General features: G+C 45.9%; 1 protein-coding gene across 1 annotated transcript; it reads left to right on the plus strand.

The window, feature by feature from the left end:
* Positions 1-1,052: 1,052 nt before the first annotated feature.
* On the plus strand, positions 1,053-3,949 carry LOC144701026 (9-cis-epoxycarotenoid dioxygenase NCED5, chloroplastic-like). The gene has a single exon (XM_078572689.1). It carries the CDS (start codon positions 1,484-1,486, stop codon positions 3,146-3,148), a length of 1,665 nt encoding a protein of 554 aa, XP_078428815.1. The 5' UTR covers positions 1,053-1,483; the 3' UTR covers positions 3,149-3,949.
* The last annotated feature ends 6,668 nt before the right edge of the window (positions 3,950-10,617 follow it).

A 10,617-nucleotide genomic window follows, 5' to 3' on the forward strand; every position in this document is an offset into this window, starting at 1 on the left:
ATGTGAAGGTAGTGCCTACACCGAGAGCCCTGGAAGCTGACGTCATGCCGTATTATCTGTCACTACATGTCCACATATTTATATGTCCGAGTTAATCTCGCATTTCTACCGCAGCATCTTGGGCTTTGAGTTACTCCATTCGGGTCGTTTTTTTTAACGAGTTTCAACACTACCCTACCTCCCCGCTCCTTTCTTGGCAGTACAATCGAAGGCCCTCTCAACCTACTACCGACCGTATCCTCTGTCTAAAATCATGCCCAGGTTCGTTTCTCTCCATTTCACTCTACCGCAGTCTGTCGTCTCTCTCCCAAAGTATATAATACTTGAGGAAAATCTCCAACCTGCAATGATGATAAAAGTGAAGATGCGCGGTGACATGGTGCGGCCAGAGATTGGGTGGATGATGGGTTAAGAAAGAAGAAAGCGTTGAGCGACGGCGATGTTGAAAGAAACTCGACAAGCAAAAGCTGACTGAATCGCGCACAAAGATCCCCAAACTGCTGCATACTTGCATCTTCGGAAACCTCTTCGATTCTGGCTGCTACTGAATGTGACGTATCCCCCGCCATATCTCTAAATGGAGAGGAGAGTTTTTCGCCTGCGGAAGAGTGCGTTCGTTTTGAGAGTGAATCGCCCAAATATGACTAGGTTCAGTAACTCAGACTACTGGAAATTGGTCCAGGCTTTTTTTCCTTTCCCACGTAAAATTGAATAACCTCTCTCTCTCTCACACGAGAGTTACTTTTACTCTTTCTATCTAGTCTCTCCCTATCTCTCTGTTCTTTACTTATTATCCAATCCTTCTCTCTCTCCCTCTCTCTCTCTCTCTCTCTCTCTCTCTCTCTCTCTCTCTCTCTCTCTCTCTCTCTCTCTCTCTCTCGTAATATATGTCACTTTCTCTTACACCCCACAATCTATTTGCTCGACTCAGTCGTTCATTTAACTTATTTCTGACTTTTATTTCTCTCCTTCGGTCTGATTCGGTGTCTCTCTCCAGAGGTACCCATTTGTGCGGGTTCGTGCGTGGTTTCTATTCATGGATTCAGAGCTCTAAGGAGTCTTTTGCAACGACTCTGTACACGACTGCAACTCGACGAATTTTCCAAATGACACAAAGTTTGGACCAGTACCCTTCTCCCAACAACAGAAGCAGCAAAACAGAAAAGCCGGGGTAGAAAATCTCTGCTACGAAAACTTCCAAATCTGGGCGACAATTCCCCGAGGAAGCCAATCCATGTAGGGTTCCTTTCCCCCCGGTATTGGACAGACCATTGACGACTCGCCAGGTAAAAGAGGGAAACGCTCCAGACAGCGAAACTTAGTGAGAGGAGGCGTACTAAGAAGGGGTGGGGGGCCTGGGTTGCCACTCCCAGACGAATATCCTCGTTCCCGGTCACTAAACAACAAAGGAAGCGCTTTCGCTAGCTGGTTATATGTGTTCCGTTGGCGTGGGAGAGGGCGACTTAGTACCAGTCCAGCGACAATGTCAGCGCCTGCCAGCTCGGCCCTTCTCCCCTACCTCACGTCGAAGCTCCCGGGCTGCTCCAACAGCCTCGAGGTCCGGCAAGCCGCCGGGAAAGAAGGGCCGGATCGGCGGCGCCGCCGGCCAAAATGGAATCTCCTCCAGCGTTGCGCTGCGGCGGCCTTGGACGCGGCTGAGGAGGGCCTCATCCGCAAGGTCCTGGACAGACAGCGCCCTCTCCCAGCAACGGCAGACCCCGCCGTGCAAATCGCCGGCAACTTCGGGCCCGTCGGCGAGCAGCCCCCACGCCGACGCCTCCCCGTAACGGGCCGCATCCCCGCTGAGCTGGACGGTGTCTACGTGCGCAACGGCGCGAACCCGCAGTTCCCCCCGGCGGCGGGGCACCACCTCTTCGACGGCGACGGGATGATCCACGCGGTGGCGCTGCGGGGTGGCGCCGCCAGCTACGTCTGCCGGTTCACGGAGACGGCGCGGCTGGCGCAGGAGCGCGCCGCGGGCCGGCCCATGTTCCCCAAGGCCATCGGCGAGCTGCACGGACCGGCGGGCGCGGCCCGGCTGGCCCTGTTCCACGCGCGGGGGCTGTTCGGGCTGGTGGACGGGACCCGCGGCACCGGCACGGCCAACGCGGGGCTCGTCTTCTTCAACTCGAGGCTCCTGGCCATGTCCGAGGACGACCTGCCGTACCAGGTGCGGGTCACGCCGGGAGGGGACCTGGAGACGGTGGGTCGGTACGACTTCTCGGGGCAGCTTCGGCGGCCCATGATCGCGCACCCGAAGCTGGACCCGCGGTCGGGGGAGCTCTTCGCGCTGGGCTACGACGTTCTGCGCCAGCCCCACCTGAGGTACTTCTGGTTCGCGCCGGACGGGGCCAAGTCCCCGGACGTGGCGATCCCAGTCCAGGATCCCACCATGGTTCACGACTTCGCCATTACCGAGAGCTCGGCGGTGATCCCGGACCAGCAGATGGTGTTCAGGCTGGGGAAGCTACTGGTTGGGGACTCGCCGGTGGAGTTTGACGCGAGCAAGGTGGCTCGGTTCGGGGTGCTGCCCCGGTACGCGCGCGGCGCGGAGGAGATGACCTGGGTGGACGTGCCGGGGTGCTTCTGCTTCCACCTCTGGAACGCCTGGGACGAGCCGGAGACGGGGGAGGTGGTCGTGCTAGGCTCCCGCATGAGCCCGCCGGACCGGCTGTTCAACCCGGCGGTGGAAGGGGAGCTGAGGATCGTCTTGACCGAGATTCGACTGAACCCTCGGACCGGGGCGGCGGCTTGTCGGCCCGTGGCGGAGGGGCTGAACCTGGAGGCCGGGATGGTGGACCCGAGGAGGCTGGGGAGGAAGCCGCGGTACGCGTACTTGGCCATCGCCGAGCCCTGGCCCAGGGTGTCGGGAATCGCCAAGGTCGACCTTCTCAACGGGGAGGCGACGAGGTTTATGTACGGGGAGGGGAGATTCGGAGGGGAGCCCTGCTTCGTGCCGTCCGGCGGAGAAGAGGACGACGGGCATATCATCGCCTTTATGCACGACGAGGCCACGTCCACGTCCGAGCTGCTCATCGTCAGCGCCAAGGAGATGAAACTGGAGGCGTCCGTCAAGCTTCCTTCCAGAGTCCCCTACGGCTTCCATGGCAAGTTCATCAGCTCTTCGGACCTTGAGTCCCAGGCGTAACAATTACTTACACTGTGACACGCACATATTGATGACGGGAATAACAACAGGTGCAGAAGAGTCAACGACGCTTTGTTTCTTTGTAATCCTCCACTAATAAATAGTAGCCGTTGACCATCTAGGGTTCCTATTCCCTTTCATCATCTTCTCATCCTAGATAGTTTTTTCGGAATAACAGTATATCTTCTTCTTGGTTGTTGCTCCCTGCGGCTTGCAGAAGGCGGTGCAAAGAGATGAAATAGAAGATGAACGCCGGATGACAGCCCACGAGCGGCAAGAGATGACAAGGTACTCTACAAGGACAGTCCATGGTTCTCTTGTTGCCGGTGGGACCTTCACATGCATTTGATTTCGTCCCGAATTGTCCAGACTTGATGTCACTCTCCTGGGTAGTGCGACAGTGTCATGATATCGTTTTCTTAGCAATGATTCTATCGATAGAATCGCGGAAATGTCGCACGATCGGCTACTTTATGGGGATACTTCATGTGGTCCGTGGAAAGTAGTCGATGTAAATCTCTTATGTGTGCGGTCCAGCTGCATTTTGTGTGCAGCAGGAGGAACAAGGAAAGACGATGGGTGTCAATAATGGATTTAAAACTTCTGAGTAAATGCGGCTAAACTTGTCATGAATGGTTTGTGATGAACTGCGGGAGATTCTGCGGTTTAAACAAGTGAAATAGAGTACGACGATCAGGAAAATGAGTAACTAAGGGACGAACAGTTTGGATCGATTGCCATCATTGTCTTTAAAACAAAAACGTGTACTCTAGATTGATCTTTTGCATGTTTAATATTCAGACTCCATACTTTTTTTTAATTTTACTTGAGATAAATACACCTATAGGTTGATACTAGTTTATTGGATTTGTGTTTAAAAAAGCAAATAAAAACGTGTCTTTAGTACAAATTAGCAGAACAAGTATGAAAAATTCCAACGAGGGAGGTTGCTGCATGCCTCGTTGGAATCTATCGAGAATCAAGGAAATAAGAGAGAAGAAGATCAAGATCAGAAGCATTACCATCATTGTAAGGTCGACCCCGGCACATTTGGTATACTGACGTTAAGGAGGCGCTATGGTTCACCCCCAGAATGAGAATTTTCATTTGAGCTCCAAATGTTGTGTTTCCGCAATTATGGAACCTTCAGTTCTGCTTCTGATCCATTAAGAACGGCCTAAGCCTCATGGATTTTCTAATGCAGAAATGCTTAGCCTCACAATCGCTGGACAACAGCCCAGTTCTGTCTAGAAGAACCTGAATTGATCATTGGGCAGTTGGGTCTGACATTACTTTAGAGTGCGGTACTTAAATGTTACATCCCTAGGATCATTTAAAAGTTTGTTGGCCAGGTCATCCGTTATGAATCCTCACTGGGTACGGTAAATTATTCTGGATTTCTGTCTGAATATGACTTGATTCCTTAGGATTGCTAATTGAGACCACGAAACAAAATCGTTCATACTGTGTTAAAGGTTTCCCTACTACAATCGCTTATAAAATGTCATTCATTTTATTTTATATAATGAGCCACGCGTATTCATCAGTCATTTTTGTTTTCCACATTTTGGATTGCTCAACCATTTTCACTTTTGTGTTTCGATGGATTTTATTTAAAATTCGATCTGTACCCGTAATTATGTCATCAATTTACATATCGCACAGGTTAGTTCCAACTAAACTAGCATCAAAGTAAGAAACACAAAATATTGCGCGAGTGGGACTAGGTTTATTGTCTAATGTTCCAATAAAATCGTTCATTCATCGGTGATTGAGTTTTTAAAATGACCTCTTTTTAACTCAAATTAGTAATTGCCCCTTTCACGGGACACGTTTTATATAAGAAGTAAACATGACTTAGCGTTAGCCTCCAACGGCATGAACAAATCTTATGCGCTAATCTACGATTGAGAATCGTAAAAAATAAATGAAAATGATGCGCATAAATGGGAATTCGTGTCTCAAAAGTATATTATTATTATTTTCTTCATCTCATATTGAATTATCGTGGAAAACAACAAAAGCATTGCAAGGTGTTGAAAGCCAAGAGAAAGACGATGTGAGATTCCTACTGTAAGAGCATGAACAGTGACGGACTTAACCGTCTTACCAGTTATAATCTCGCTAACGAGAGAGAAGCCAATAGTGGTAAAACCCAAAAACCGTCGAAATCCTTGTCTTTGTCATTGGAGAATAAAGCTCATAACACCTATAAAAGAGACATGAAAACTTTGATCAGTTAGACATAGAGGGTTCATCGAGCAATTATATTCACGTATCTCCTGCCCATCAAGTAGCAACTAGTTGGAAGTGAACCAATGCAGAAGATGTTAAGGATGATCCCAAGAAGATACAAGGAGAAACACAGAGGCGTAGTTGTTAGCCTCATCACGTCCCCATGTCGTCACCGTCAAGAGAGCACCAACTCCAAGAGAAAGAGAGAGGGAAGGAGGAAGAGGCTTCTAATACAAAAGATCTTTCAAGAAACTCTACTCAACTCAAAGGGAGAAAAGAGAATACATCAAGGGTAGTGAAAACAAGAGAAATGGGGTGCCTTTTATAGGCACAACCCATGGCCTAAATGGCCTTAAAAACTATGCACGATCCCAGAGAGTAGGCACGATCCTATTCTCAAGGATGTGATAGGTCATCCTACTTTGTAGGATGTACCAAAACATCCTACTTTATAGGATGTACCAAGTCAACCACCACAATCCTGAAACTGAGGACTGGGGGGTTTGACATTTTCACTACAACTCAGTTGCGACATTATACTATAGTCCTGCTGGTCTCTAGCCCAGCCGCGAAGAATATCATATGCATCTAAATAAGTTGGACAGACGAATTCTCATAAATGTTTCATCCTACCTTCAGAACAGATGAAATCGACAATAGGCTCAAATGATACGTGCATAAACATATGATCTACCGCGTCGGTTCATAGATTTGACAGTCACAGATGCGGTTCTTGCTGCAGATGCTAGGCGGTTTTCCTCTCAACGTTTTTGTTTTAAACTCCACTGCTCTTTAAACGTATAGGACCAACCTTTAAATTTGAATCAATCTATAGGAGTATTTGTCTGAAGTAATATTAAAAGAAAAAAGGTATGGAATCTGATAACTAACCTTGCACGATGAGTGCGGAGTATGAGTTTTTGTTTTAAAGACAGATGGTAATCGATCCAAATTGTTCATTTGTCAGTCACTTATTTTTGTTTTAAACTCCACTGCTCTACCATGCTCATCGCCAAACATGAGCTAAAATAGAAATGTTCTTGGCCGTTTCTCAGTTTCCGAGAACTGTTATCGCAGAAAAAATCCTGCCAGGGGCCCTTATTACCTTCCATCTTCGCCATTTCATTTGACGGAGAAATGCGAGAGAAATGTGGCCGGAATGTGTTTCGTTAGAATTAGAGTAATCATCAAAGCTTGTATTAAAGAGAGATTATAATCGGGATGCAATCTCATCTGCTACGGTTTTCTCCGCTTGAGAGAGAAATGGACGATAATGAGTAAGACGAATGACACTAGAATTCCTGGACGGAATGATTTCAGAAAATATCTAACACTTACGAGAGAATGTGTCTGCATGGAGTGCTCCCAACCAGCAGATTGAGACTTCAAGAAGACGCGGGGAGTCTGAAAATGCCTTCCATTTCGACACTAGTCATATTCGTGGGAGGTACTGAATTCTCGAACGAGTTCATTGGGGAACGAGAAAAGTGAAGTTTCTAGATTTCCTATTTTCTAGAGACAACTGCGTCCTGTAAACTGTCCCCTCCAACAGACCCGAGATGTGGGGCCGCATTATTCGGGCACACTATTGAGATATCGCGACTGGGGAAGGATGACAGAAAGAGAGAGAGATCTCGACTGAGAAACCATGACTCCATGAGAGATATATTGAGAGTAACAGAGGCGGAATAAGAGATGGAAAGAGAGAGATTGCGATTGTGAGAGATATGGGAAAAGAAAGAGAGGGAGATTGCGAGACTAAGAAAGATGCGAAAAGAAAGAGAGAGAGATTGCGAGACTAAGATAGATACGAAAAGAAAGAGAGAGAGATATTGGGAGAATGAGATTGATGGTAAAAGAGAGAGAGAGAGAGATTGCGAGACGAAGATAGATGCGAAAAGAAAGAGAGAGAGATTGCGAGACTAAGATAGATACGAAAAGAAAGAGAGAGAGATATTGCGAGAATGAGATTGATGGTAAAAGAAAGAGAGAGAGAGATTGCGAGACGAAGATAGATGCGAAAAGAGAGAGAGAGATTGCGAGACTAAGATAGATACGAAAAGAAAGAGAGAGAGATATTGCGAGAATGAGATTGATGGTAAAAGAAAGAGAGAGAGAGATTGCGAGACGAAGATAGATGCGAAAAGAAAGAGAGAGAGATTGCGAGACTAAGATAGATACGAAAAGAAAGAGAGAGAGATATTGCGAGAATGAGATTGATGGTAAAAGAAAGAGAGAGAGAGATTGCGAGACGAAGATAGATGCGAAAAGAGAGAGAGAGAGAGAGATTGCGAGATTGACCAAAGGAAAGAAGCCAAGTTTCTACAGTGTAATCGAACAAGCTTCGGCGGGTCCTCCATCAGCCGCGATGTCAGTCTCCCTTACAGCTCCTGGAGAAGGAACTTGGTTGCAGAATAAAATCGTAAGGGGCGATAGATGTCTTTAACACAGTCAGCATACCAATCTCTCCTACTGTGATGATAACTCTATAATATCCAGACAAACTAATTCATACAAATCACCATTCAGAAAGAATCGTTGATGTCTGACTGGAGCAAATGCCTATACTTGACATCACATCAATAAAAAGTATTAACTTGATGGTGCTTCGTTTCTCTACTGACGAGGTATTTGAAAATCCATTCCCTCTTTTGAGTAAACCCTTGTGGCCACTAATTGAGCCTTACATCTCTCAGCAGATCCGTCGGCATTATAATCTTCAAAACCCACTTGCAACCAATGGGAACTTTTCCTCTCGGCAAGGGGATAATTGACCAAAATTTATAATGTGAGTCCAAATAGTCGTATGAAATAGTATTATAAATAAGATAATATACCTGTGTGCGGAAGGATAGTACCATAATGAAAGTCTTTTAAATATATAAGAATTTGGCTTTGTCGTGTCGGTCTTGGAGATTAAATAATTGGGGAATCTTGTATAGATTCGTGTATCAACTCTTGTGGGTCAATGGCAAGCTCCATAAGTTTGGCGTTAGTATATTCTCCCATTCACGATTTACCTCTAAAATGATCAGTAGCTTCACAAATATCAATGGATTACTGAGGTCCTAGAGACACTAGTGGATTCGAGGCTCCATGTCTTTTAACATTTAGATCTTCACTATTTGGAAAAATAGATGGGTCGCGAATCTTGTTCAAAGTAGATGGCTTCTTGAATGGAAAACGATCCTCATAGAAAACCAAATTTTGAGAGGAAAATATAATTTGGGATTCGGGATCATAAATTCTGAGAGGAAAATTTGCTCAAAGTTTGTTTGATCCCTTGATAGGGTTGATGGATATGCCAGATATCCAAATACTTGCACGAACGCATGTCGACTGTTGTGTTACAGAGAAATGAAAAGAGAATCTGAGTATAGGTGACAGTTAGCATACATTTCAAAATGGTCAAAATCGTAGGGAAACCGGGGATTGAAAGAGTAAAACAAGTTCTACGTTCAAAATGCGTTGTTTTTCACCTTCCACTACAGAATTCTACTGAGGTGTCTCCAAGTACAAATACTGATGAACAACTCTCTGCACGGAACATAATTGGAATAGAAAACGCCACAACATTATCAGAACAAAAATGTTTGATTTTAGTTCGGAACTGGTTCTGTATCAAGAAAAAAATGTGGAATAATAATCGGGGCATCAGATTTGTAATAAACCATCAACTATAATCAGTCGTGATATTATACGCTAGGCCTACTGGTCCGGAACCCAGTCGCGAAAAATATCAAATCCATCTAAATAGGTGCGACAGACAAATGTCAACAACGTTTCATCCCAATGGTAGAAATAATGGCGTCGTCAGTTGGCTCAAATGAGACATTTGACAGTCGCAGATGCCGTTCTAGCTGCATATGATCGACTGTTTTCCTCAACTTTTTTCAAGTTATGGAAAAAAAATGATAACTTTCTACACATCAATTCTTGCCACAGATATTTTGCAACCCGCGTTACTTTCCTTCTCAGATAAAGGAATGTCCGGAAAGCCTTGTATACAGAAAAGTTTTCGTAGGGGCCTCTTTCCATATCTTACTTAAGTGGATGTTAGGAGCCTTTAAAACAACCAAGTTGTTGAAGGGGTATGGACTGTAAGTTCTACGTCTTACCCAATTGTAGGAGAGCTCCCATGTCAGGCAAAACAAACTCAAATGGAAAAACTTCACTACACCTCTCTATCAAGCTCAAATGGTAAAACACCAGCTAAAATCGAAATGTACGTGGATGTTTCTCAGGTTCCAAGAACCGTATATTGCAGAAAAATCCTGCTGAGGACCCCTATTATCTTCCGTCTTCACCATTTTGACGAAAAAATGCGACAAAAAAATGGCCGGAATGTGTATCGGTAGAACGAGAATAAGCATGAAAGGCCGTATTAAAGAAAGAAATTATAATCAGGGATGCAATCTCATCTGCTTCAGCGTTCTCCGCTTGGGAGACAAATGGACGATAATGAATAAGAAGAATGACACTAGAATTCCTCGACGGACCGATTTCAGAAGATATCTAACACTTACGAGAGCATGTATCATCATGGCGTGCTCCTAGCCAGCAAACCGTCCAGAATCTGGATACGTCTTCCGCGTCGACAGTAGTCATGTCCATCGGAGATCTCAAACGGACTCATCCGGGAACGAGAAAAAGCGAAGTTTCTAATTTTAAGAGATAACTTCTGGCGGATTAGAGACGGGATTGCCCGAATATGGCGTGCCGTAAACCGTGTCCCATCCACAGACCCGACTTGCGGTGTTATCGGGTTTTGGGACCAAAATGACGTGACGACAGATGATCTCGTGGTCTTGTGGGCCGCAACACGGGGGCCGCATGGCCGAGAGAGAGATACTGAGCGCGGATGACAGAAAGAGAACGGGATATAGATTGAGCCATCATGCCATAGAGATTGCCAGAAGAACAGAGATTGAGAGATGGGAAGAGAGAGAGAGAGACTGCGAGCATGATGAAAGAAAATTTGACGTTGAAACATAAAATGACGTGAATGCACGTGGGAATAATTTAATTCTCCCCCCGTGGATGGAGGGAACAAAAATGTTAGAAAATGACGTGCAGAAGAAGAAGGGAGATGCAGAGCTTGGGAATACAGAGAGGAGAATAAACAAAGTGTGTGTCATTCGACGTGTGTTTAGGACTTCTATTCATGTGTATATATGAGGGCAGTTTAAAAGGATTAGAGCTGTATGACGGATGACGGAAAGTCATCCGTCCCT

The sequence above is a fragment of the Wolffia australiana genome, chromosome 3 (assembly GCF_029677425.1).
Source record: "Wolffia australiana isolate 7733 chromosome 3, ASM2967742v1".
Taxonomy (NCBI): domain Eukaryota; kingdom Viridiplantae; phylum Streptophyta; class Magnoliopsida; order Alismatales; family Araceae; genus Wolffia; species Wolffia australiana.

Bases quoted from the DNA above. Each gene is read 5' to 3' on its own strand.
- LOC144701026 (XM_078572689.1), top strand. From the start codon at position 1,484: ATGTCAGCGCCTGCCAGCTCGGCCCTTCTCCCCTACCTCACGTCGAAG.